At 39.2% G+C, this 27,949-nt stretch overlaps 1 protein-coding gene and 1 long non-coding RNA gene across 2 annotated transcripts in view; one reads left to right on the forward strand and one right to left on the reverse strand.

The window, feature by feature from the left end:
- TENM1 (teneurin transmembrane protein 1) overlaps positions 1 to 27,949 on the reverse strand; it is a 900,209-nt gene continuing 872,260 nt past the window's right edge. The window contains exons 31-35 of the mRNA XM_027963346.3: positions 16,837 to 17,133; positions 10,227 to 10,614; positions 8,136 to 9,356; positions 7,404 to 7,546; positions 1 to 5,413 (exon numbers count right to left, since the gene is read on the reverse strand). Coding sequence (XP_027819147.1) covers positions 4,655 to 5,413; positions 7,404 to 7,546; positions 8,136 to 9,356; positions 10,227 to 10,614; positions 16,837 to 17,133 — 2,808 coding nt within the window. The 3' untranslated portion in view covers positions 1 to 4,654. The remainder of the gene's footprint in view (positions 5,414 to 7,403; positions 7,547 to 8,135; positions 9,357 to 10,226; positions 10,615 to 16,836; positions 17,134 to 27,949) is intronic.
- LOC121818357 (uncharacterized) lies at positions 5,409 to 27,331 on the forward strand. The gene is made up of 3 exons (XR_006058400.2): positions 5,409 to 6,988; positions 7,219 to 7,314; positions 12,435 to 27,331. It is a non-coding gene; the product is annotated as an uncharacterized LOC121818357 (long non-coding RNA).

Below are 27,949 nucleotides of genomic sequence, written 5' to 3' on the forward strand. Positions count from 1 at the left end.
TTCATTTGTCGTTTTATTTTTTAAAAATGAAATATTCAAAGTACTTTTTTGTTTCAAATATCAACACATAATGTTTAACTTTAAATATTTACAGCATGTTGTTGTGATGCTCTGTAGAAAAATGCATGCTTCTGACCTGAAAGCCAGAGCAAAATGCAAAAGACCATTTAACTGCAGCCAGAGAACATGAACCTGTACAGTATCCAGTCACTTTTCAGCACAGGAGTGAGAGCAGGAATACAAAACTGGAACCTATTGTTTCCTAGCAACATGGCTCAAGCCATTATAACACAATTTCCAGTATGATTAGAACCTCTAACTGTTGTTATATAGAAACTGAAAATCTTGGCATACACTGTAAACATCTTTACTTCTCATGAGAAAGTAAGCAGCTAAAAAGAATATTTTTCTGACGTAAAGGCTATACTTCTCTTTTTCACCTTCTCTCTTACTGATGCTTTTGCCAGAAGAATAGTAAAGATTTAGACATTGTCATGAATCATACAAGTAAAATATTTTTCAAGGACACAATCTGATATACTAACATTTATTTAAGAGGTTAAAGTCCACCACTAAATCTAAGGAAAGATTTTTTTAACTGCCAAACACATTTCCTTTGACAAATAATGTAAGATGACAACTGCCAAGACAAAATCCACAGCAAGTTTAACTCTAACTATTTTCAGTTACTGTTTAGGAAGTAATTTCTTCTTATACACAGTAGTATATTTGGTCCTTAATAGCTTTCACATGAAGGACACACTGAAACAGTCACTATTTTGTGGTTGAATTATTTTTTGTTGTTTGTTGTTTTCTGTTTTTTTTTGTTTTGTTTTGCTTTTTTTTTTTTTTTGTTGTTGGTTTTTGTGTGCTTTTTTTCTTTTTTTCTTTTTTTTTTTGCAGAATAAAGAACCTTACAGAAGGCTGTGGAAGAGCAGTCTGAGATCTGAAGTACTACTCAGGTCAGCTACGTGTATGTGAGTTCCTCCAAGAACACAAGAATGTTGCATCTAATCTGTAGCCTTCAGTTTTTTCCAGAAGCTATAATACATTTCAGTCTCTCCAAAAGTTCCTTTCCACACTTGATTACTGTACTTTTGCTTCCATTACCACTGAACTCCATTACAATTGCCCTTACAGGAACATATCTTTATAAATGCAAAAACTGTCTTGACTCTCTTAGGTGATATTACAGTGGGGCCTGGTCTGGTTAAAAAATTTTTTTCAAAAAAATGAAAAAGAAGAAAAAAGTAGTAGAAACAACATGATAGGATGCTTGAAACTGTGTCAACAGTAATGAAAAAAAAACCTTATGAAAATCAGAATTTAATTGTATACCGCTCTACATAGCATGTGAATTCCAAATTATACATTAAGTTTTCATATATTTGGCTATGTTGTATATATTATATTATATATATAGTCTATATATTATAGATCTTCTAGATAAATTGACAGTAAAGGAACACTTATTTTATACATTATTTTGTTGGGTTAAAAATTAAACCCAATAAAGCCTATTTATATGGTGAGTGTTTTACTAAAAATTAGTATGAATTGGGCTTTATTTCCCTTTCCTTCAGGAGTCATGCTTCTAATCAGTAATGATTAGAATGACAACTAAAAATAAATATATTTAAATGTCTGTTCAACTATGAACTTTTCAGCTCTTTTGGATCTCTAGACTGTAGTGCAAGAGTCAAAACAAAACAAAACAAACAAGTAAAATGGGCCTAACTAGGAAAAAGAAACAATCACGGAGTATTCCCTGCCTCCAGCCCAGAATAGCCTTCATAGGAGAGCCCAACTGCTGTGCTCTCACTCAAGCTGACTTGAATGCTGTGTGGCTGTGTAGTAGTGTCAGCTGCATGTCTTCTGGGTATGAGAAATTCATGTATTTCTCTTTAAAATGCTTTTGCTTTCATCAGGAAATGCAAACGAATTGTTCTTTCATTAAACTTCAGAACTACAAGTCAGTAAAGGCATTCTTTGTATTCAGATGAACAGGAAGTGATGTATTCAATATCTCCACGTTCTTATTAAGAAATGACAAATGTTTCTCTTAGATTTACTACTCATTAATGTGCTAACTTTTTGGGTTTTTTCCTCTTTCCTCCAAAAAACTTTGGAAGTGGTAAAGAGAACAGTAATGGTTCAAGGCAGTATTAGAACCACAGCTGTAAGTGACAAAAAGTGCATTTCCTGAATAAAATACAAATATAACTTTAAGAAACCAAAGGCACAAACTAAATAAATATGTATTACAAACTAGAAATACACAGTTCAAGGTAATTACTATTAAGTAAAAGCTTCAAATACTTGTTTCTAATGGATATTTAAAGCAGTTTGAAAATGATACATCATCAGTGAATTGCAAAAACGTATAATTGCTTAAAATATAAGCAAAATAGACTCTAATATTGACATCTTGGATTAGTGATAAAATACATCATCACATTTATGAATGTACTCTATATACAGTTCATAAATCATTTTTCCATTGATTTAAAAGAACATCAGAGGTTCCAGGAACTTAAGGTCCATTTTTAGGCTGGTGTGGAGGTATTCAAATTTTCAACAAGTTTGTGAGTAATTTTAGAATCCTGTCCTGATAAATACTATACCATTAACACAGGCCTGATTCAGGGGAAAAAAACCCCAATAATATGGTTGTAGTCTGGATTAGTAATCTCTTGAGCTGGTGTACTTCCAATTAAAAAGAGAGATGGGTTCATCATGAATTCTCTCTCTCTCAGAATATGTGTGTAAGAATGTGGTTATCCCAACCTGAAGGTTTTGAAAATGAAATGTTTGGATAACACCCTCCCCTGCTGTCTGTGGGTCCTTGCCTTTCTCTCACTCTACTTTGTGTAGTTAGGAGACAGACTCTTTAAAAACCTTAATGTGAGCCTGGATTCTGACTTTGCATATTTTCAAAAAAGACTGTCATCACAAAGCAAGGCACTGACCCCCTACTGCATTTAGGTAGTAGCTGGCAAGAATCCAAACTGCGACATTCCATCACAAATTCTCCTTCAGACACAGCAAATGTCCAGACTCGGTGATGAAAAGTGCTGAAGCTGGCTCAGGGGAATTCTCCACAGGCCACATTGTGCTGTCCTGTATTTTCATTTGTGGTAACTCACAATTGCACAGCAGCTTACAAACTCTTTGTCACTGGGCACAAATCTCCCAGTTCACCAAGGGGCTTCTTGGATGACAGGATTCATACAGATTGAGAAACTGCAGCTGATATTAACACTAATCCTGATCTTTTTTTCTAAAGTTTAAATGATCACAGAACAAAATAACCCTTCCTGGAAAACAGCTATTTTCCTAGGCAGGAGAGATGATTAAAGAAAAAATAAATGGGCAAAGACAGAGAACTAAAATAACTATCCATATAAATTATCTTAGTAAAAAATAGTCTGCCTCTCCATAATTAGTGGAAATGTGTTAGGTTGGAAAGGGCTCAGTTAAATTTCCTGACTATGGCTGGGAGATGTTCAATACAGAATTGTACATTTGAAAGATAAATCTAAGTGGGGTAAACAACGTGGCAGCAACTTTCGTGATGTTTAGTTTGGTCTTCCCATTGGTACTTTCCTTTCACCTTAGTATTATGTCTATTTTTTTTTTAAGGTTTTGGCTCTTATGAATTTCTGCAGTAGTAGTGAGTGTAATGTATCGACATCACAGGCATGTATGTCTGTGAAAGGCTTTTTTTTTTTTCTATCAGAATCACACTTGGTAGTAAATTACCTTTCATGTGCACAAAACCATTGGATTAGTGTATAAATACTGAATCACGAATGTGAAACTATGACCAAAACACACCCTATATATAAATGAGAAATTCCTACTTGGGTTAATAAAAGCTATGTTTACATGACACCAATACAGCTGGACAACTGAGTACAAAATACAGTCAAAACAGGTTGGGTGGGAGGAGTTTCATTGGCCAGCTGCCTTGGTATCATGTATACACGAGCAGATAGTGGCAATTGGGTTTGGTGACCACACCCACAGGGAAGTGTGGTAGACAGAACCCAGCCACCACACGCCAAAACACAGCACAACAACATGGCATTTATTTCAACAAGCAAGGAGGAATCATCAGGGAGGAAGGGTAAATGGGTTCTGATTCTAGGAGATGGTGGCCGAGGACATTTTACACTTCTTTCGAAGTTTCCTGTAACAGATCTGGAACACGTGAAAGAGCTGGTAGTCTTTCGAAACACACGGCTCAGATCCTATTGCACCACTTTTCAAACAGCCCGCAAGTTCTGCCAACAGCTGAGTATATAACCTTGTGTCACAACAGAGAACCTCGGGTTCTTACTTTATATTTGAACATATGCATGGCTCAACAAATTGAAAGTGGTGCTTGCTGAAAACTTTTTTTTTTAGTTGTTTGAGTTCTACTTGTGTTATTTTGAATACTGCCACACAAGAACTAAAAATCTGTCATTTCTTAAAGAGTTTAAACAAACAATATTAAAATACCATCTTCTGTCACATTGAAAGGCAGTTGGATATGTTTTTCCTCCATATTTACATATACAGAGTTCTGATCTAGAAAACCAATACAATAAACCATTGTATGTTTTAAAAACAGGCAGTCTTTGGTGACGCAAAGGCAGAGTTTTTTTTGTTACCTCCTGCCTATTTCGCTCTGTCTCATAAAGTGAATATTATTGGCACTGTCAGAAAGTTCTAAATACTGCTCAACAGACAAAACAAAATACCCATCATAACCTTGCACTCTCCCGGTACTCAGCAGCTGCTGTTTCTCCCCCTCTGTCCATGCCCGGATCCCCTCTTCCCCTTCTTGCAGCCTTCTTTGTTCCTTAGTCCAGGCCTGGGCCACGGCACGCTGTCTGGCGATCTCCAACACGTGGTTCTTCTCCTCTTCCACAGTCGTCCCATACCGGATGTTGAAGCACAGAGCCCCATGCTGGAGCTGAATATCTGCAAACCGTCTAGTCCTCCCATTCAACACGGAAGTCATCTGGGACACGGTGACATTGACACCGTTCTCCAGAATGCGCCTCCCCCCAGTGTTACCAATGAGCACCAGGTCTTCCTCCAGAGACCCGAGCTTAATGAAGTAGTGTGTGTCCCTCCCCTCTATGGTAAAATGTAGGTTTTCCAGGTAATGAGCATTGTTGAGAATGGCAGCTAGCCGCCTGCTATCTTCATTGGCTACTCCTATAATATCGGCTGTTACGATGCCATCCTTGATGGCAAATTTTATACCTTTGCCGAAAACAGAAGGGACAGCGGCAAACCTTGGTTGCTTCCCTCCTTCAAGGCACCGTCCATCACCATATGGGGGAGTCATAGGAAGTTGGTCCAAGGAAATGAAATTCCTGAGCTGTTTCTGGAGCTCACATTGAATACCCAGGATGGTCTAGGAAAGAAGAAAGCACAGAGCAAGTGTAGCAGAGGATTAGCCACTTGTCATATGCTTGGTGATTGCAGAAAGCAAAGGTTTGCCAGGTTGCTTCCCCCTCTCCTTAATTTGCTGGTTTGTGATTTAAAAACAAGCCTAATTTGGAATCTTCACCCGAGTTTTGGAAAGGAAAAGACTAACAGATTTGATTACCTGGCATATATTTCTTGATATCTTGGTGAGTTAAGGGTTAAGCATAAGCAAATATGTTCATATTTGATACCATAGAATCCGAGAGCTAGAAGGCACTTAAGTGGGTCTGTGTGCGTGCTGAGTCGTTTCAGTCATGTCTGACCCTTTGTGACCCTACGGACCATAGCCCATAGCTCCTCTGTCCATGGGATTCTTCAGGCAAGAATACTGGAGTGGGTTGCCATGCCTTCCTCCAGGGGATCTTCCCAACCTAGGGATCAAACCCATGTCTCTTATATCTCCTGTATTGGCAGGTGGGTGCTTTACCACAAGTGCCACCTGGGAAGCTCCCCTCAAACAAAGACACTTTACTTTTTCCAATTCAACAGATACTATCTAGCTGTTTATTACTGGATGTAGAGTAATGTATTAGCCACAGTGAGGTATAAAGAGATGGTATAAGGCATCATTCTTACTTTCAAGTAGCTCATGATCTTATAAATAACAAGGGCAAGTCAGCAAGTTCATGGGTCTTTTTATGTGGATTAAAAAAAAGAAAATCACTTTTGGGACTTTCCCGGTGGTCCAATCCTTAAGAATATACCTGCCAATGCAGGGAACACAGGTTTGATCCCTGGTCCCATGCGCTGTGGTGTCTGTGCTCCACAGCAAGAGAAGACCCTGCAACGAGAAGCCTGCCTAACTCAAATGAAGAGTAGCCTCTGCTCACTGCAACTAGAGGAAGACTTTGAGCAACAACAAAGACCCAGAGTGGCCAAAAATCAACATAAATAACTAAAAAACGTCTTTTTACTATGGCAGATTTCAAACATATTAAGAAATAAACGAGAATAATGAACCTCCAGGTGTCCATTTAAAAGCATCAGAAGTTTCTAAAATTTTGCTGAACTTTTTGCAAGACTTTTAATTACAAAAAGCATTTACATGTTATATGTATTTACAAAAAGGGATAAGCCTCTAGTGCCTACTTAGAATTGCCTTTCACTTATAATTTTTTTAATACTTGAATTTTAAGCCCTCCCACCCAAATTTCAGTTTTATTTTGTTAAAGCCACATATATGTGTATATATATATATATATATATTTGCAGACACAGATATTCCTCTTTCTTTCACCTGAAAGAAAAAGTTCCTTCTTGCTTTCACTTTGTATCTCATTAAGTGATGGAATTTCCTGCTGAACTTTGAATGTTTTGGTATTCCTATTTTTCCAGAGAGTTTCTAATATTATTTTACTTCATTGCTCTTACATACTTTTTCTTTACTAGAAAAATTTTTTTGACTGCACTGTGTGGCATGCGGGATCCTAGTTCTCTGACCAGGAAATGAGCCTGTGCCTCCTGAAATGCAAGCTCTGAGTCTTAACCACCGGATCATCAGGTAAGTCCCATTTATCAGAATAATTTGTGATTCCCATGCTTCTAATGCACTATGCTCTGATTTATTTTTCAGTTGGAGATCTGATGTTTTATGTCTCTCAGAGAATAATGTTCTCTATATAGAATTCATAGCTACCCATTTTAGAATCATGAAAGTTCAGTTCCACTTTCCTCTTGTCAGTCAACTGCAGCAGTCATCAAGTCACACGTTGGTCTTTTCTTTTCCCAAAGGTCCGATTCTCTGGTCTTTCCCTCATGGAAGCTTTTATCCTACCTCCTCGTTAATCATGGACATTTAAGTGGATAGTCATGAAGACTCAAACAGAAGTAAGCACATATATGTTAATACTATTTCATGGTGTTGGATGCCCTTCTGTTTTTTTCAGCTAAATAGGGATGGTAAAACATTTACTAACCTTTCCAGGATCCCACTCTTGAGTTTTTGTCTGAAGCTGTAGAAGCTCGTAAGTTAATTCCAAATTTTCTAATTCTGGTTTGGGAAATCCAGGTAGTACATTGTGTAACTGGAAACCAAATAGCTCCAACCAACTTCCAATATCTGTGAGACACAAAATTTAAAAGAAAAAAATAATTTTAAAGCCCATACTTTACAACTTTTGTGGAAAGCTTGAAAGATGCCTTTCCTGCCTTTGATATGTTTAGCCAATGGTAAGTTAGGGATAAGCTCTCCTTTATATCATTCACTCTAAAACATCTGATCCTTTCTCTGGGGAAACATTTTGAGTCATGGATAATCATAGAGATTGGCTCAGTTTACTGTGTGGAAATTCTTAATGTGGTAGTGGTATTAAGGCCACACAGACTCTGGTATTAGATTTATTTGATGCAACACAATCCTGATTTTTCTTCTGTGAAATTATTTGTAGAAGCTTTTAGAGTGAAAACTATGAACAGAAAGCTTAAAAGGAAAGAAGAAAATGCACTAGGATGCAAAAGTATCATGTTTTACACCAACGTGTACAGTTCTGTTCACTCTAGAAGACTAAGGAAAAGATTGACTGCACAATAACTTGTGGGCTAGCTGGCAGGAAGAGGAAGCATCTTTACAAAGGCATTGAGATTACGTGATAAACACCATGGAGCGTTTTCTCTTTACTTTAGCATAAAGCATTACGCCATTTAAATACCTGTGGTATATTTGGCAACATCCTGAATTTTGCCAACAGGGTAGTTATTTTCAAAGGAGTAGAGGTTGAATGGTTTAGGAAGGAGGTTCAACTGTTTCCATATGTGATGATTAGGCGTCGTCCATCGACCAGCGATAACATCATAATCCCTTTGCCCCAGGTGCACTAGTTTAGTAAGGAAGTCATAGAGTCCTCCATGAAAACCAATGATGACCTGAAAGTCAGGATAAGTGTCATGATAGATATCTCCATAAGGCGTGTACAGTATCTCTTTGATCACCTGACCCCGACTGCTGAACACGGCTAGTGGGGTGCCTGTATTATCACAGGCTACGTAATATTCTTCACCACTGCTTAGCTCCATGGCAATAAGGTGACCTTGGAGATCATAATACAGGGATGTAATCTCTGAGCTGGTGTGGTTGTACAAATGAGTAACTCTTATGGGGTTGGCAAGGTCTGCATAAAAGAACTGGAGGTGCTGTCCAGGGCTGGACTTACTGGCCACACGTCGCCCAAGCCCATCATAGTAATACTGCACAGTCCAGCCAGAAGCCTTATTGTAGGCTTTCTGCAGCAGACCATTAGAATTATATTCAAATACGTCATTTCCCCTCTGTCTCAGAAAGCCATCTTCATCCATCTTGTACTGAATTTCTCCAAGTCTGGTGATGCGATCTCGAAGGTCATATCGGAGAGGAGTAAGACGAGCACTATTCCCATGGCTCAAGAGGTTGATGTTTCCATTCAGATCATAACTATAACGCCACTGGGTTTTATCATTTACAGAAACAGTTTGAAGTTGCCCATCAGCATCATATTCATAGAAGTATCTTGTTATATTTGCATCTACTCCTACTCTGATATCACATATTACCATTCGGCCCATATTATCATATTGAATAGTCATCCAGTAGGCAATTGCCTTTAGGATTTCATACTGGACTTCAATGACTTGTCCATTGGCGCTGAAGATCTTGGTGTGCTTCATCACGGTAGTAGTTATGACTTGATTTAAATCGTAATTAATTACACTGAATTTTCCAAACTGCTCTGTTCGACCAGAGACATCGACGTATCGGTACAGATCTATGGGCAAAGGGGTTTCATTGATCACAGCTTGCATGCTGGTGACACGAAAGTTGTTGTAGCTGTAGTCAAAGCGAGCATTCACCAGGCCTTCTTCACTGAATCTGAAAATCTGGCGCCCAATAAGAGGTCCTGAAGGGGTCAAAATAAAAATCATGAGAACAATGCGAGAGGCTCAATATTGAACAATCAGAAAGTTCTAGTGTTCTTTTTTTTAGTACTGATGTTTTTACATTCAAAATGAAATATTAGAGATTGATGTTCGATATCTAACGCCTGGACATCTCATCTCATAGATATATATTTTCATCACTGTGGTCACCAAATATGAAAAAAAATTAAAATATTACATATTATAATTATAGAGTAATTTAATTATAGGAACTTCAGAAGTAATAACCCATTCTCAACTATCCAACCAGTAGTTGAAGTGATGAAACTAATATTATAAACATGCTCTCTTTTTATCGTTACTGACAAAAATACTTTCAGTTCATTTAACCGGTGCTACAAGGTCAGAAGGTCAGGTTTTGACCAAATCCAGTATTCAAGTAACTGGATTTTGGTATTTTATAAACCCACAGGATGAAATATAATAAAAAATGGTTACTTTTGAAGACTTGTTGCCATCAACTGAGGCTTATATAGGTTACACAAGGCTTGAACTAGTTTCAGTGAGACTGATATCTTTGGGACTTTGAGTGAGACTTTGCATCTTTGGGACAACTTGGTGGTGAGTAGGGATGGGTACTCAGTTAGACTAGGTACTTAGAGTTCAACTTTCTTGAGGGCAGAGAGAAAGAGAAATGCACTGTATTTTTTAAGGAATTGGCTTTCACACCATCTATCATATACTTTTCATTTTCAGTGGAAGATAATTTGATAACTCAAATTTGGTTGAATTGCATGTCTGTAAGTTAATGCTTCTATCTCAGACTGTGGCCAGTAAAAGTTTCCTAAGTCCAGTGTGCTTGTATACATCACCACCCTTTTACCACAAACCTGTTTGCCTGTATCTGATTGTGCAAATGAAGCCATCATGCATCAGATGTATTGTCTTAATCACTCCAGAAGACTCTTCATACGTTAATGTGACCTGGGTGGTATCATAGAGAATCTCGGACAGCCTTGCTTGCTTGGTGTACTTGTACAAAACTCTGCGCCCTGTCCCCAGATGCAGGGTTTGCAGTAGCCGGCCATCTCGACTGTAGTCTTGGATAAAAGAAGTGCTACTGTCTGGTGGGGTGTAGATGTTCCGGTAGTAGCCCACCGAAAGCATGGTTTGTAAGCTGTGGCGCACCATACTAGGCATGGTGACTGAGAGCAGACAATCCGATTGGTCGTACTCAAAGATATAACGCCGCTGGCTATGTAAGAGAAGCATCACAGACTGAAACGAGACAAAGGTAGGACAGCATAATAGTACCACCAAAGTTGACGAGATTAAAGAAAATACCTATTCATCCTTTCAGTACAAAGCTATCGAGCACTTACTGTGTGCTGGGCACTGTGGTGGACCCTAGTGTATACAGTAGTGGCAATAATGTGTCTGTCCTCATGGAATTTACAGATTAATGGAGGAGAAAGACAAATAACCAAACAACTACAATATAGTGTGAAATGTGTTATGACAGAGGAAATTCAAGGGTGCTTATGGGAGGTGGAGGAAGAGCAGCAACCTAGACTTAAGAGGCCAAGAAAGGTGTCCTGGAGACTGTGACATTTACAGTTGAGACCTAAAGGGTGACTAGGCATGGCCAGATGAAGGCAGGGAGGTGGGTGGGCTGGATGGGGAGAGTACTCCTGACACAGAGCAGAACATTGTGAGTGGCTAGATAAGAAAGAGAACATGTTTTTTTCAAAGAACATGGGGCATTTGGCGTGGCCAGAGCATGGGGGTGTTGGAAGGGATGGGTAAATGGCAAGTGATGAAGCCAGTCAGGTAGGCTGGGTTTAGATCACACTGAGCTTTCTAAGCCATGCTAAGGAGTTTGGACTTTTACCTGTTGACAACAAGGGAACCACTGAAAGCAAATGGTTTCAGTGGAAGGAGAGGACACTTGTGGCACTGGAAAAACAATCCAGTTGGTATCTGAGAAAGGTTACTATTGCTTCAATGTGGAGATGAATTGGAGGGAGGGACACGGAGGGCAGGGCATGCCATATATTAAGTATTAGTCACCAAAACTTACTTATTGAGTCCATATAGCAGATGTCTTTCTGAAAAGTAGTATATAAAATATTATCATTACACTAATCCCCCCTTATCGGCAGTTTTGCTTTCTGAGTCACCCACAGTCAACTGCTGTCTGAAAATATTCAATGGAAAATTCCAGAAATAAACAGTTCCTAAGCTTTAAAATGCATGCTGTTCTGAGTAGTATGATGAAATCTCATGCTGTCCTTCCCAGGATGTGAATCATCTCTTTGTTCAGTGTATCCATGCTATATAAGTTACCTGCCTGATAGTATAGGAAATAACATAGTATATATAGGCTTCTGTACTATTCCCACTTTCAGGCATCCATGGAGGGGTCTTGGAATGTATCCCCTGAGGGCGAGGAGGGACTACTGCATAGATTTACAATTCATGTTTTAAATGATATTAGGGAAACATGCCATTAAAAGTGGAAAATTCTCTGGTTATGCAAGCCCTCTCCCCCGAACTGATCTGTATTTCAGAAAGTTATTTGTTGAGGTATAATGCCATGCATGTAACAGGTGTTTCATTGATATCGGTTTATCTTATTCTAATTTTAAATATAGTCATAAAAGGAACACTGTTTGAAGGAGAACTCAAACCCTATTTTTAATTGAAAAGCATTTAAATTTCATCTTTTAATAAAAATTGCTCACCCCTAGAAATTCTGATGTATCTCCCCAAGGGAGATTTTACCCTTACTTTCTAGAGAATTGGCTTATTAAGCAAAAAGATTTAGTTGAGCTTTCTTTTCTGAAGTTTCATTATGAAAACAATAGGTATCATTTCATCTTCTAAATATAAACTACATAAATATTTATGAATTACAGAAGCATATATAAGGTACATTTAAATCTTCTAAATATGAAATTATATTCTAATATTGAACATGCTTCTTGAAACTGCATGTCCTCCCTGCTCTTCTGAGAACTGATTTCAAATCACATGTCAATACTGTGAAGTCAGCACTTATTTGCTCATTGGCTTATCCTTTCTTGGTCTTCCACCAGGTACTCTGCCTGGAGATACAGAGCCGAGTGTGGAAACCCTGTCACCTCATTACCTGCGGATACTCTGCAACTCCAGAAACCCTGCTGAACAGAAGGTGGGAGACGTGGAAGTCCTGCCTGGGCACGAGGACATGAAGGAACCACCCCGTCCTTGACCAAGGCAGAACTCAACAGAACCTGGGGTGAAACTGCTAGGCAGTGCCTCTGCATTACCTCTTTGCTGAAAGCCAGATTTCTCAGCTCCTTTCCTCTCTCTTCTGTCAATTTGCCATGAACAAATGACATCTGTCACCTGCGAGGTGGGCCAGGGACAGTCGCCATATGCTTCGCACACATTATCCAGTACCAGCCTGCCTTTTCCAGTTGCTGCACCAGCCTTGCCAAACATTTATAGCACATCACCACTGCATTCTCTCCCTGCTCTCATCTTCCGTGCTGTAGTAAACCACGGCCTGACCCTGTTCCTAGGTGGTGCTGATGCTGTGCTGACCAAGAATGTGGATGACGTGATTAGAAATCTTGTGAATGTAACCGTTATGTTGCCAGAATAGCATTTAGCTCTCACTTGGCTACTTTGTCACTTTGGACAGGCATTGTTATCAGTTTGTTCAAAAACAATACTTCTAAGTTCATCCAACGCCCCCAGCACTGCTATAGAATAAAAGGTCATTTCTTATTAGTCCAAACACTAGAGCGGGAGACTTTGTATTTTCCAAAAAGTTGATTGTGAGAACCGAAATGACTGAGATCATTGTAAAGAAGAAAACTAAAACCATGGCTTCATATTCATTTGAACAGGAGTGGAAATGAGAGATGGGCTTCCCAGGTAGCTCAAACAGTAAAGAATCTGCCTGTAATATGGGAGACTGGGGTTTGATTCCCTGAGTCGGGAAGATCCCCTGGAGAAGGGCATGGCAACCCACTCCAGCATTCTTGACTGGAGAATTCCATGGACAGAGGAGCCTGGCGGGCTACAGTCCATGGGGTCGCAAAGAGTCGGACACGACTGAGCGACCAAAACTTTCAGAAATGAGAGATGGCAGAAATTTGAAAAAGTAAGGCATTTGAGTGACCACCAGATGGCAGTGTGGGGCCACCTGGAAGCACAAGCCAAAGGCTGCATTCTCTCCCTCTAGGCAGCCTTTGAAAATTTCAGCCCCAAAGAGGCAATTTTGTGTAAATGTATCAGACTAAAGCATCTTATTAAATGATTATAAAATATATTTAAATGCATTTAAAATGAAGTTCTTAAGAATGTTTTTAGGAAACGGAAAGATTTACATTTCCTGAAATACAAAATTTTAGCCCCACAAGTCTTCAAAATATAATTAACTCAGGGAAGGCTCATGAATCAAGACAGAGAATTAATGACCACATAGAGAAAATTTAAGAAACAATAATTGATTTTTTTTATTAGAGAAGAGATCATTTAAGCAACCACAGCTATTACCCAAATAATTATTTTTCTCCTAATGGCTATAAACCATTGTGCATGAAAATGATACCCATAATTTTTACTTACTCTAGAGGAAGTCAAATAATTTTTACAAAATTTCTGCACACTGAGGTAAAATATTTGCTGTTTGCTTTTTTCAATATATCATGGTATAGGGATGCCAAGCAAATGTATAAAGGTACAAAGAGAAGTATTTTGAGGTATAAAAAGAGATTTATATTTTTAAAGTTGGAGAACTGTTACTTCAAAATATAGTTCTAGAGCCAGCCTCTTAGTCTTGCTCTGCCCCAGACATAGTGAAAGAATGTTCTAGCAAAGGCCACGATAAAGAGAGGACTAGAAAAGAGCACAGGAGGCGCAGAACTTCATCACCTCCCTGGAAGAGTACCTGTAAATTGGATTTTGGTAAATTGAATATTCTTTCCCTTTTCTTTCTAGAATCACAATTTCAAAAATGCTTTCATTTCCTTCCACCCTTCTGTTCTTTCCTGTTTTAATTCACCTTCAAGTAGCAGTAGGTGCTAGCACTAAGTTTTCCAACTTAATAAATACTAGAATAAATATTAGAATGCATAATTTAAATGGAAAGAAACTTTTATTGAATGACTAGATATGCCAGGTGCTTTATATTAAGTTATTTCATTTAATTGCTGCTTCTATGCAGTGAATTATTATCACTGGTAATAATGTTAATAAAATCAATCTCGTGATAAATGATTTTTGGAAAGTAAAGAACCATTCCATAATTATGGGTTTTGTAGGCTCTGAGTTTTGCATAATAGCATTGCTTAAGTCAAGGGGCTACCTGGTAATCAGAGAACAAATTAAATGTAAGATTCAGAGAGGGAGAAAAGTCAACTGAAAGGCACAAGTGGTTTGGCTCAGCTCACTGGTCAATAAACGAGTTTGGGGCGTTGCTGGGGCTTTTCTCCATACATTACTCTGTGTCAATAAGGTCTTATTTCTGTCCACTGCAGACACTGACAGTCTCAGAGAGTTTCTTTGTTTTGTTTTTAAAGAATTATTGCCAAGTAAGTTTCTACAGCCAAAAGAATTTAAGTGAAAAAAAAGAAGAATTCATATGAAATTTGCTTCACATGATTCTTTGCTGAAATAACTGTGATGAAGTAATCAGTTAATTCAGAAAAGGGAAACAATAAAATTCTTCATTAATGTCAGAGAAGAGGCTAAATAACTGAACTTTAAGTTTCAACAAGCTTTTCTGTCACTGTATAGACAGTTTAAAGGGAAAGATTTATGAGACCTAGAAGCAATTGTCTATAGGCAGTTAGCTCAGCAGCCAGACTGCGGCGCTAATGAGGTTAAGGCTCTGAGTTCAAACCTATAAATATTCCTGTGGGATCTTAGTTCCCCAACCAGGGATTGAACCTGGGGCCTTGGCAGCGAAAGCATGGCATCCTAACCACCGAACTGCGAGGGAAGTCCCTCAAAGCTGTGCATACTCCTAAGGCATGTCAGCTCCTTCACTAGTCACATGTAGACCTCTGGGAGGATCAGAGCAAACAAATCCTCATTCTTGAAAAAACTAATCAGCCTATATTCTGCTAGTGATCAGTGGCACCTTTTTCTTTTTCTTTTTTTCATATAAGGTCATCTTACATGCCTTGCCTCTGTGAACATACAACAATATTTGGATTCAGTTAATTTTGTAGTAAGTTTAACACTTTGTGGACATTAGTCGTATGATTTTGCCAATCATTCTTGTTACCAAAATTGAAAAGAGAAAACATGCACTCTATAAGATTCAGATGTTCCCAGTGTAGAGTGCGGATTAGAGATTTCATCGATTTCTTCAGCAGAAAAGGACAGGGGGTACAGACAGCAAAGGACTCAGTCTTTTACTCTGGCTCCCAAGTGGAGTTCTGCTTTATCTCCTAGACATTTCTAATTTGGCAAGTTTCCCAGTGACTGACTCTGGGAAACAGTACAATGGTTTTATAATCACACACAACCCCTGGCACACTTTAAAAAAAGCTTTCAGGGATATATCAGAAAGGCTTAGCATTATTTGGTGCAAACAGTGAAATTTCACCACGTGAGTTATGGGCACCCATGACTTTTCTAAGAGCTTCTAGGGGTTAATCCATACTGACTCCCCTTGAAACCTCAGGGGAAAACGTTTTTCAGTTTTCCCAGAAATTAATTCAGGACTAATGAACTGAGTTGAAAGGATAGATTTAGGGGAAAAGAGACAGCATCTTAGGATGTCAGAAATTGAGATGGCAGACAGAGATCAATTTCTCTTATTGTCTTCTGCTACTGGTCTGGCTAGAAACCATTTTGCTGTGTGAGGCTGATGTTTGACAGATGGATCCAGGGGGTGGGATTAAAATCCTTGCCCATTCCCAGCAGACAGAGGCCAGGGGCTCCCATTACAGATGCTACTGGAGACTCATTGTGTCCAAAGGACTATTAACAACAAGGAAGCCCCACTGCTACCATTTCCTCAGACCCATTACTTGGAAAAATATGTCCTCCAATGTATACCATTAAACCGTCACTGACTATCCTAACAAAATTAGAATTCCTTATCCTCTGTGTAAGAGCCTCTTTTCCAGAGCTGAGATACATTAACACGCAATTTTATAATTTTCTACCTATTTTACTTCAGTGTGAGCTTTCATAGTAATAAAGATGCATTTTCAGGAGCATGAACAAATATGCTCAAATGAGGAGAAAGCTAAGCCATTATCCTGACTTCAGTTTGAAAGAGTACCTGGCAGAGTGTGGGGCTGGGGAAAGTTTTCGGCTGAAAAACAGCTTATCCTTGTAGGTATAATTTGTTGTTGTTGCTACTTTTATGGAACAGAACAGCCAGAATACAGACTTCACTCCCACAGGTCCTCAGCAAGGCAGGTAATCAGTGCCGCTTTCAATGTTCTCATTCAGAAACTCAGAACTAGTTTATTTTCCCTACACACTTACCTTTTCTAAGTAGGTATAGCTCCAAATTTTCCCATCAGCCCAAGTTCTTGAAATTATTTTTCCACTCTGGTCATATTCCATTTTTTCATTCCATGTCCCTCTTTGAATAAATGTCACCAATCCCGAAGGGGAATATGTGATGTTCACTTCATTATATCTGCTTACAGGAGACCACAGAACAGGTCGTCCAGTCTGGTCATAAAGAATTCGAAGGGTGAATTTCCGATGGTCATCATAGATCTTGCCTGTGCGAGTCATATGATCAAAATCGATGGAGAGTAGGTTTCTGTTATGGGCCTACAAAAAAGAGATAGGAAGTACATTTGAAGCACTGCCTTAGTTCCCCTCATCAAGGGCATCCACAATCCCAAAGCTGTTTCTATTTCTCCAGCAATGGGGTCTCTCTTGCCTTTGAATCTGCATGGCTTCTCCTTGGATGACAACCTGTCTTTATTCTCCTGGGAGACTCTACAACCTTGGAAGGCTGGGACCATGTCTTAACTACTGGGATGTGCTAGATTCTCAGCATATGGTTGTTGACTGTTTTTTCCCAACTCAAGTCTCAACTGTGCTGATCCAGTTTTCAGTGATTATGTAATCTTACTTTATGTAAGTCAGACGCCTACAGAGGAATGGGACTTCCTCCCCTGCTTTTACCGATGAAGTGGCTAGAACATAGAATGGTGAATTATTTACATAAGTAGCAACCAGAAAAAAGGAATATAGAGAGTCCCCTCTAATTTATACAGAGATTCCCTTGTCTGGCTTCCTCATTCCTCTGGGCGTGGAGTTTTCTTATAATACTTTGCATCTATCACAGGGGAACACAGAGCAACTCAGACTGTCTCCTAGACATGAAAGCCCACTCAGCAGTGTTTGCGTGGAGGCCAGCAGTATTTGCATGGAGGTAACTGTGGGAGGTGCTGGTAGGTCCCCCAGTACTTGCAAGGGTGGCACCATTCAATGAGCTTGTGCAGCTTTAAGTCGTTGCCTCCTCCATTGGCCTAAAATAATCTTTATGGCAAAGAGGCATATTTTGGGGTGGCAAATTCATCTCCCCTACAAATAAACAAGGAGAAACTTTGAGAAATGTAAACAACAGTGACCCAGGAGTCAGGAGACTGAATTAGCTGCTTGTCTGTGCACCATTTTTTTCTACTTGGGCCTTAGTTTTCATCTGTGAAATGGAAGTAATGTTTATCACTTAACATCACACACCTGTGCGAAGAATTAAATGAGATTACATATTACAGGTACTGGTGATATATAAAAATAATATTAGTAATTGTTATTTTCATTACTTTAAAAAATATTTATTTGTCTTCTGCCGCACCGCAGGGCATGTGGGATCTTAGTTCCTCAACCAGGGATCAAACGTGTACTCCCTGCAGTGGAAGCGCAAAGTCTTAACTTTCTTAACCACCAGGGAGGTCTCAATAACTGTTATTTTTAGATATGATTACTCTTCTCATCTCAGTTAGGCTTCTAAATGGGCCCATGTGTCAGATTCCAAAGTGACTGCAGCAACTGTCAACATGATCCAGGACAGAGTGTTGAATATCTGGTTAATGAGGTAGGGGAAAAAAAAATCAACATTAGGGTTTGACTACATTAATCATAGTCGTACTAAACCAATTCACTAGCTATTCAACTAAAGTTTATGATAATTCACTTAAAATTTTTGTGGTCAAGGATTCCTTTAATTATCTGAAAGCTATACACTGTTTCCCCAGAAAAATGCATATAAACACATCAATGAACATTTTAAACAAAATCTCAAGAGGGCTCTGAAATCCAAGTATGAAACTTCTAGGGGTCTTAAGTCCAATTTCAAAATCCTGACACAGAAAGAGGTTTTTAAGAAATGTTAATTTTTTTTCTATTAATAAAACTGAGATAAAACTGACATAAAATATTATATTAGTTTTAGGTATATGGTATGATTCAGTATTGGTGTATATTTCAAAATAATCACCACGATAAATCTAGTTGACATCCGTCACCACATGTAGTTAAACTTTTTTTCCAGAGATGAGAACTTTTAAGATCTATTCTCTTAGCAACTGTCAAATATACAATACAGTATTATTAACTATAGTCACCATGCTGAACATTACATGCTCATATCTTTTAACTGAAACTTTGTCCCTTTTGACCTCCTTCGCCCATTTCACCCACCCTTCACCCCCTGCCTCTGGCCACCACCAATCTGTTCTCTCTCTGTATCTATTCGCTCTTTTTTTTGTGGGGGGGCGGGGGGCGGGGGGATTCAACATCTACATGAGATGTAGAATTTTTATCTTAGTGGCCTGGATGAGTGCAAAGCCAACATTCTCACTTCAGACTCTGGTCTTCCTTTGCTCCTTTTTTGCAGTTTGCTTTTTAAAATAACCTCTTTAAGTACCTCCCGCCAATTATAAAAGTGATATTTTTCCATTGCAGAAAAACTAGAAAGTATAGAAATATACAAAGAAAGTAATTATCTGTAATCTTATCCTCCAGCGTGAATCACTGCTAATCACTGCTAATCATTTCCAGCATTTCATACCCACTTTTAAAAAATACAATCTTATACTTAAAGAATACAAGAATTGTTTTATATCCTACTTTTCAGCTAATGTTTTATCTCCATCATTCCTCATGTTATTAGATATTCTGAATATGTGGATTTTAATGGTTACATCAACATGATAAACATTTATCTATCCTTTCTCCTATTGTTGGAAATTAGCTTTTGTTGTCCATTTTTCTTTCAATGTTCATGATTTGTTAAGAATTTTTGTAAATAATTATTTCCTTAATACAAAACCCTATAAGGGAAATTACTGGGTCAAATGATAACATGTTAAAGACTCCTGATGCAACTTGAGATATTACTTTACAGTGCACAAAGGTTTACAAATGTATGCTCTTATTAACTAGCAGTGGAGGAGTTCATGTCTGCATTGCAACCAACACTGAGTATTATCATTGTTAGCAAGCTTTTCCCAATATGAGAGTGGAGAAAACGGTATGTTATTGTGGTTTAAATTTGCATCTATTTGATTACCAATGAGATTGAACCGTTTTAAATGGCTATTAGCCACACCTATGTCTTCTATGAATTGTCTGCTATTTTCAATGTTTTTTGGTTTCAATTTCTTCATCAGCCAGCTGGGGCTAATGATATTTGCCCTTAGTTTTGAGCTGCAGAAAAAAAAAAAGGACAGCAAGTGTTCCATGCCATGAATTCCAGAAGACTAGTGATTAGATACTCCAGTTATTTGGGAGGAAGTCTTGTTAGCTGCAGTGGTAGGTTTCATTCATGGAATAGAGCCACAGATTGGGAAGCATGACTGTTTAATCACCTGTAGCCTATGTGTGCAATGTTGTAGCATAAATACAAACTAACTTGCTGTTATAACCTAGAAGGTGATAGAGAAGCACATATTTCCTGTCTTTTGATACACAGGGCTTGGAAACCTACACAAAACCAGGTGTTCCTTCTTCAACTACCTTTCCTGTGGTTTTATAGCCACATATCTCTAACTGTAACACTGTTCATTTACAATAGCTGTAAAATATCCATGTACTCCCAGAGACGGTTGTAACTGTTACAATTTATGTTATAATGGTAGTTAAAGAGCCAAAGTAACAAGTGATTTCCAGTTCAACTAAATTTGTGGTTTTATTTGTCTGATAGATTAAGTTTACTACTCAAGAACACATTTCTTAATAAAGTCATTACAGCAACACAAGCAAGGAAGCACTGTTAAAAATCCACTACAAAGTGAGCAGAGGAAAAGTCTGCCTAATGTTCTTTCTCTGCCTGTCAAGACTTGTGCTACCACGCTTCTTTGTTTCTGGATAATGCACTGTGATATTCAGATGTTGCTGAAACACCAGTTTCAAAGTCAGGTTTGGAAGGTAATGTGAAATTTGGCTCAGAGCTGCAAGGGAATGAAAGAGTTGAAGATGCCACAGCCCTCCATCTGGCGAGTCTCCTGTGGAACTTGTGAGAAGACTGTGGAAAGAATGGGTTTTTTAGGTAAGCTCCTTGATCTTCCTTCTTGACTGCTTATGTGACTCCAGCCTCTATGGCAGGAAGCAGAACTAGGCTGACCGCCTCTCACTGCTGGGGTCATGAGCAAGGTTGGAAAGGCAATGTGTTCATACAAGCTATTGTTTGCCTGAAAGACAGTAATAGCCCTTGACCCAAGTGTGGGCCATCAATCCTTATTTCAGCTCTTCCCCCAAACAATCTATAGCAATCCCTGACCTGGAAAAGAGAGGGGCAAAGCAAAGGTTGACGTTTGAGAATAGCCCCAAGTTAAAAAGGGTCCCTTTGGACAAGCTGCACATTGAACGAGAGATCTGAGTTTGGCAACTGATGAGTTGTACATTGGGGTAAGGAAGATGGACTTGGTAAAATTTTTCATAAGAAAGGATGTATTTGTGTTTTAATTTATCCTTTGGTTATCCTTAGGCTTTTTTTCAGCTTTGCTGAAGAGAAGTAAGGAGAAAGGCTTGCTTTTTGTTCCCACTTGGACCAGAGAGGAAAGAGTATATGCCCTGGGGAGCCACGGGCTGTGTTGCCAGCAGGAATCAACGTACCTGCAAAACGTGGGCGCGGGCCAAAGATTCAAAGAGCCAAAGAAAGGTGTCCTCTGCCTCCCCTCAGAGCCTTCCCTTGCTCTTTCTGAGGAGTCTGTGTTTTAATTGCTTAAGAGACAGTCCTTTCAACCCCCTTCAATTTGAGACTCATTCAATTAGTAGCCTAAAGATTATATTAGGTTGATCTATAAGGCAACTTCTGGTATTTGCGTGTTTTTTGGTCACGATAAGGGCAGCTTGCTATGGTTTAACCCAACACACACACACACACCAACAGGAAAGTATTTACTCAAGAGCAAATTAATTTAGTGTAAAACTGTGCAAGTTAAATGGTATGGCAGAAATCAGGTGAGAGGAATGAATAAGGTTTTGAAGAAGAACTGGTATGCCCGTTTGCACATACACACGCAGTGCTAAACTCTAAGCTACAATCAGAGCAGCTGATTTTCTTTCACAAGAAAGGAGGAGAAGGCTGAATTGTCAAGGATGCTATCTAGCATTTCAACTCACAATACAACTGAGGTACCTGTTAGATTTTTGCTGAAGAAGTTTGAAGGTGAATAAGTCAGATGGGCCAAATATTCACTTTGTGGTTTGGAAGACATACTGCATTGAAGTTTCATGAAGCTGTGAGAATGGATGCAGGACTCAGAGCTGCTTTTAAATTGGGACATGCTCCTTTATTCTCACTGGTTTACAGGTAATTAGTACTTGATTTTTAGATATTGATCAATACAATTCTAAAGACTTTATTTTTGACTGATATTGCTGTGCTGACAATCAAAACCCACTTAGGCTTACTTTTATTTCAGAGTGGCCTACAAAGGAACAGGGCACGTAGGCAGCATTAACATCAGCCTCCATTACTCCACTGGGAACTTTTTTTAACCTGTATTTTTCTTTTTTCCTTTTTACCTGGGCAGCCAACAGAATCTTAGTGCTAGAAGAAATCTTACAACATGGGCTATTGAGCTGGACTGCCTAGGTTCAAATCCTGTGTCACCCCTTACTAGCTGTGTGACCTCTATGTGCCTCAGTTTCTCTATCTGTAAAGTGAGAATGCTAATAAGAGAACACGTCTGATAAAATGTTATGAGTATTAAATAAGTTACTATATGGCAATATACATATAAGATTTCAATGAATGTTAGCTGTTATGATTAGTGGTAACAATAGTACTAATAATAGAGATTGTATAGATCATATCCTTCATGTTATAGATGGGAAAAGTGGTGCAAAATTATGGGCATACCAGTTCTTCTTTAAAACCTTATTCATTCCTCTTACCTGATTTCTGCCATACCATTTAACCGGATACTTTGTGCACTAAATTAATTTGCTCTTGTTTAAATACTTTCCTGTTGGTGAATTCATCTGAAATACTTTCCTGTTGGTGAATTCATCTGGGTGACCATACAGTAGGCATTTTAAATTTTTAATATCAATTAACTAATACTTATATACAAATGAAATAGTGTGTGAAATAAGGCTTTCTGCCTAGTTATCTTAGCAAAGTTGTCCCAGGATTAACAAACATAGTTGTTTCTATGATTTGAAGGCCCCAAGGATCCCCATGACCCTGAACACCAACACTGCTCAGTAGCCTTGATGCCTGAAATCTCCAGATGACTCCTTATGGGTAAATACACTGTTACCTCGGATGGAGAACCACAGATATATTTTAAAAACAGACAAATCTATCTGTAAGCAGGCTTCTTACCTAACTTTTTACAAAATGAATCCCTCCAGCAAACCTGGGGAGAAGGAAGTCAAAACAGCATGAAGTAAACATGTTTTCTGAGAAAGGAGGGAGATGCTAGAGGGAACAGGCCTCCCACATTTCCCATCATTTGTCAGCCTGGGACCTTGTGTTTCACCCAGGCTTGTTCTGCCTTTCAGAGCTCAGCTCACGTAGGACTAGTCACATGTTGCATTTTAAAACCACTCTACCCTGTTCTTAGTTATCTTTGAATGGAGAGAAAAACAATCAATTGTGAGAGTTTTTAGACGAGTCTTCACTTCATTTTGCTTGTAAACACATAATCATCTTACTTGATTTGATGACTTCAGTTTGAAGTGCTAAGCTTCTTGGATTTTTTTTCTTTTTAATAAAGGGTGCAGCAGTTTTGGAGCTTTGCTGTCACCTCACATCTCAGTCTGAGAAATCTTATAAAGAGCTCTGAGGTCCAGTGCTGGGATAAGTCTCATCTAAACAGCATTACGATTCATGGACACAGCAAGGTGCAATCTGGATGTAGTTTCTAAACCAGTTTGCTTTCGGTGAATGTTGAATTTCTTGATGGTCCAGGGAAAGGTATTTATGGGGACAGATGAATGCAGCAGATGAGGATATACATAGACTGGAGGGGAAAGTACATTGCAAGGAAGATGATTCAAACACAACTCAGGTTTGGTGTGGGTGGGGGGAGGAAGTGGATTTTTTAAATAAGTGAAATTTTAGGATGTTAATGTGATTTATTTCACTTAATGCAGCTGGTGCCAAAGCAGGATCTCATGTTCCCCAGCAGTTTGTTTCCTCACCTTGAAGAGGACCCTGAGTTTGTGTGTGGAAAAAAAAAAAAAGTCACCAGTCATTGGAGAAAAGTGACTCTTTTTGCTTTATCTTCAAAGGAAGTCTATCATTTTCTGATTTTTTTCCTTTCCACTAGAAGGTCTGGACTAGATCCACACTGGCCTTTGGGGAACATATTCATTCCATTAAATTGGCTATGCCTAATCTGGGGAAACTGAGGCAGTGATATAGGCAAGAGTGCCTAAGGATGGGGAGAGTAGGTAAGGATGGTTGAGTTAAACAGCCTCCTTCCTCTAGCTTCCTTCATACTTTTCCTGCCCACCCTCACTTGCCAGTACATTAGAGTCGATTATTTGTCTCTTTTTGTCAGCATTGAAATGAAGAGTCAGGCCCTGCCAAGATGGCTCCACTGAGTGGGGCAATGATTTATAGATTAATTATTTTAAGGAACAAGGCAGTACAACATGATGGAGTGGAAAGAATGCTGCACTAGGTGAAGACTTGCATTTTAGTGCTGGCTCTGATCCATAATAGCTATGTGACTCTGAGCAAATCACTTAACGTCTCTGGGCCTTAGTCTCCTCATCTGTAGATTGGGAATAGCCAATCATTGCTGGTTGTGATGATCAAACAAAACCCTGACTACGAAAACATTTTGTTAATTGTAGGAAATGGCAACACACTCCAGTACTCTTGCCTGGAAAATTCTGTGGGCTACCATCCATGGGGTCGAAAAGAGTCGGACATGACTGAGCGACTTTACTTCACTTTAAACATATGTAAAGGATCATTATTGGTGTTAGAATTTTCTAGGGACATGTACAGTAACACCACCTAGCCAGTCTCCAGTCCCAGAACCTCAGGAAGAACCCTTGAAGTCACTAATGAGAGGGCCCTGAATTTGCTGCCGTTATAAGCCATTCCACAAATCTGCTCAACTCTACCACCGGATGGGAAATTGGTCAATTAGAAATAGTATTAACTAAATAACACTTCAGAAATGGCAAGGATCTAATGCAAGCAGAAGAGATTAGGAAGAGGTGGCAATAATACACAAAAAAACTTACAAAAAAGGTCTTAATGACCCAGATAACCATGATGGTATGATCATTCACCTAGAGCCAGACATCCTAGAGTGCAAAGTCAAGTGGGCCTTAGGAAGTGTTGCTACAAACACAACTAGTGGAGGTGGTGGAATTCGAGCTGAGCTATTTAAAATCGTAAAAGATGATGCAGTTAAACTGCTGCACTCAACATGCCAGCAAATTTGGAAAACTCAGCAGTGGCCACAGGACTGGAAAAGGTCAGATTTCATTCCAATCCCAGAGAAGGGCAATGCCAAAGAATGTTCAAACTACCACACAATTGCACTCATTTCACACACTAGCAGGGCTTCCCAGGTGGGGCTAGTGGTAATGCCAATGCAGGAGATGTAAGGGATGCATGTTTGATCCCTGGGTTGGGAAGATCCCCTGGAGGAGGGCATGGTAACCCACTCCAGTTTTCTTGCCTGGAGAATCCAATGGACAGAACAGCTTGGTGGGCTACAATCCATAAGGTTGCAAAGAGTCAGACATGACTGAAACAACTTAGCATGCATGCATACACATGCCAGCAAGGTAATGGCAAAAATCCTTCAAGGCAGGCTTCAGTAGCATGTGAACCTGAACTTCCCGATGTACAAGCTGGGTTTAGAAAAGGCAATCCAGAGATTGATCCAGAGATCAAATTGCCAACATTCACTGGATCATAGAGAAAGCAAGGGAATTCCAGAAAAGCATCTACTTCTGCTTCATCAACTATGAGAAAGCCTTTGACTGTGTGGGTTACAACAAACTGTGGAAAACTCTTAAAGAGATAGGAGTATCAGACCACCTTACCTGTCTACTGAGAAACCTGTACATGGTCAAGGAACAACAGTTAGAACCGGACATGGAACAGCGGACTGGTTCAAAATTGGGGAAGGCTGTATATAGTTGCCCTGTTTACTTAGCTCACATGCAGAGTACATAATATGAAATGTTAGATGAATCACAAGCTGAAATCAAGATTTCCAGGAGAAATATCAACAAGCTCAGATATGTAGATGATACCGCAATAACGGCAGAAAGCAAAGAGGAATTAAAAAGCCTCTTGATGAGGATGAAAGAGGAGAGTGAAAAAGCTAGCTTAAAACTCATTAAAAAAAAAACAAACTAAGATCATGGCATCCAGTCCCCTCATTTCATGGCAAATAGATGGGGAAAAAAAGGAAACAGTGACAGACTTTATTTTTTTGGACTCCAAAATCACTGTGGATGGTGATTGCAGCCATGAAAGTAAAAGACACTTGCTCCTTGGAGGAAAAGCTATGACAAACCTAGACAGCATGTTAAAAAGCAGAGACATCACTTTACCAATAAAGGTCCATATAGTCAAAGCTATGGTTTTTCTAGTAGTCGTGTACAAATTTGAGTTGGACCATAAAGAAGGCTGAGCACAATAGAATTGATGCTTTTAAATTGTGGTGCTGGAGAAGAATCTTGAGAGTCCCCTGGACAGTAAGGAGATCAAACCAGTCAGTCCTAAAGGAAATCAACCCTGTATATTCACTGAAAGGACTGATGCTGAAACTGAAGCTCTAATACTTTGACTACCTGATGTGAAGAGCTGACTCACTGGAAAAGACCCTGATGCTGGGAAGATTGAGGGCAGGAGGAGAAGAGGATGATAGAGGATGAGATGGTTGGATGGCAGCATCAACTCAATGGACATGAGTTTGAGCAAGCTCCGGGAGATAGTGAAGGACAGGGAAGCCTGGCATGCTTCAATCCATGGGGTGGCAAAGAGATGGACATGACTTAGTGACTGAACAACAACAACAACAAATAACACTTCACTCTACTCACACGGAAGAGTGCCCATATATTTTATGCCCACTAACCTCAGTATTAAGAACAATTTGGAATATGAGGTGAAAATTACACTTTATACTCTCTCTCCATTATCTGTGCATATGGAGGGGAGAAAATAGGATGGGTCATCATAGAAAGCAGAAAATAATAAAGTCACAAAAAGAGACACAGATGTATAGAACGGACTTTTGGACTCTGAGGGAGAGGGAGAGGGTGGGATGATTTGGGAGAATGGCATTGAAACATGTATACTATCATGTAAGAAACGAATCGCCAGTCTATGTTCAATACAGGATACAGGATGCTTGGGGCTGGTGCACGGGGATGATCCAGAGAGATGATATGGGGTGGGAGGTGGGAGGGGGGTTTAGGATTGGGAACTCATGTACATCCGTGGCGGATTCATGTCAATGTATGGCAAAACCAATACAGTATTGTAAAGTAAAATAAAGTAAAAATAAAAATTAAAAAAAAAGAATGTGTTCTAAAAAATGGAAAATCCCAGAGTCACATAGTGTATGATATGACTCATAATATTTTATTCAGACTCTAAGCGGGGGAGGCACCAAAATACCATTTATTAGATTAATTTTCCCGGGGTGAGTCCACGAGGTTGATAAAACATGTGTATATAATTCTGACTTTTCTCTAGTATGACATCTTCATTTCACAGGTGAAGAAAACAAAGGCATTTCTTAAGCCAGTTGTAAGACTCCCCCATTTAGGGTTCTATGCAGGAGATCCCATTTCCCAGTAAGTAGGAAACCCTTACTGCCCACACATAGAGAGGTTTGGACTATTTGGGCTGGTTTCACCTCTCATTTCAGTGGCATTTCTGGTAAATATTCTGGCCAATCGAATCAAAGCATACAAACTGACTTGTGCATGAAGACAACTTGTGTAGTGGCTGTTACAAAAACAACCACAAAAGTCTATCTCTGGGTCGCCAACAGAACTGACCGGGAAGTGAGCACTGATGTAGATCATCCAGCCGCGGGACTGGTGGTTGTTTGGTGTTGCCCTGTCACAGCCTAGAGGTTACTGCATTTTTACTGTGAGTGAAGAAATGCAAGTGTTCCAGGGATCCCAGGTG

The sequence above is a fragment of the Ovis aries genome, chromosome X (assembly GCF_016772045.2).
Source record: "Ovis aries strain OAR_USU_Benz2616 breed Rambouillet chromosome X, ARS-UI_Ramb_v3.0, whole genome shotgun sequence".
NCBI lineage: Eukaryota > Metazoa > Chordata > Mammalia > Artiodactyla > Bovidae > Ovis > Ovis aries.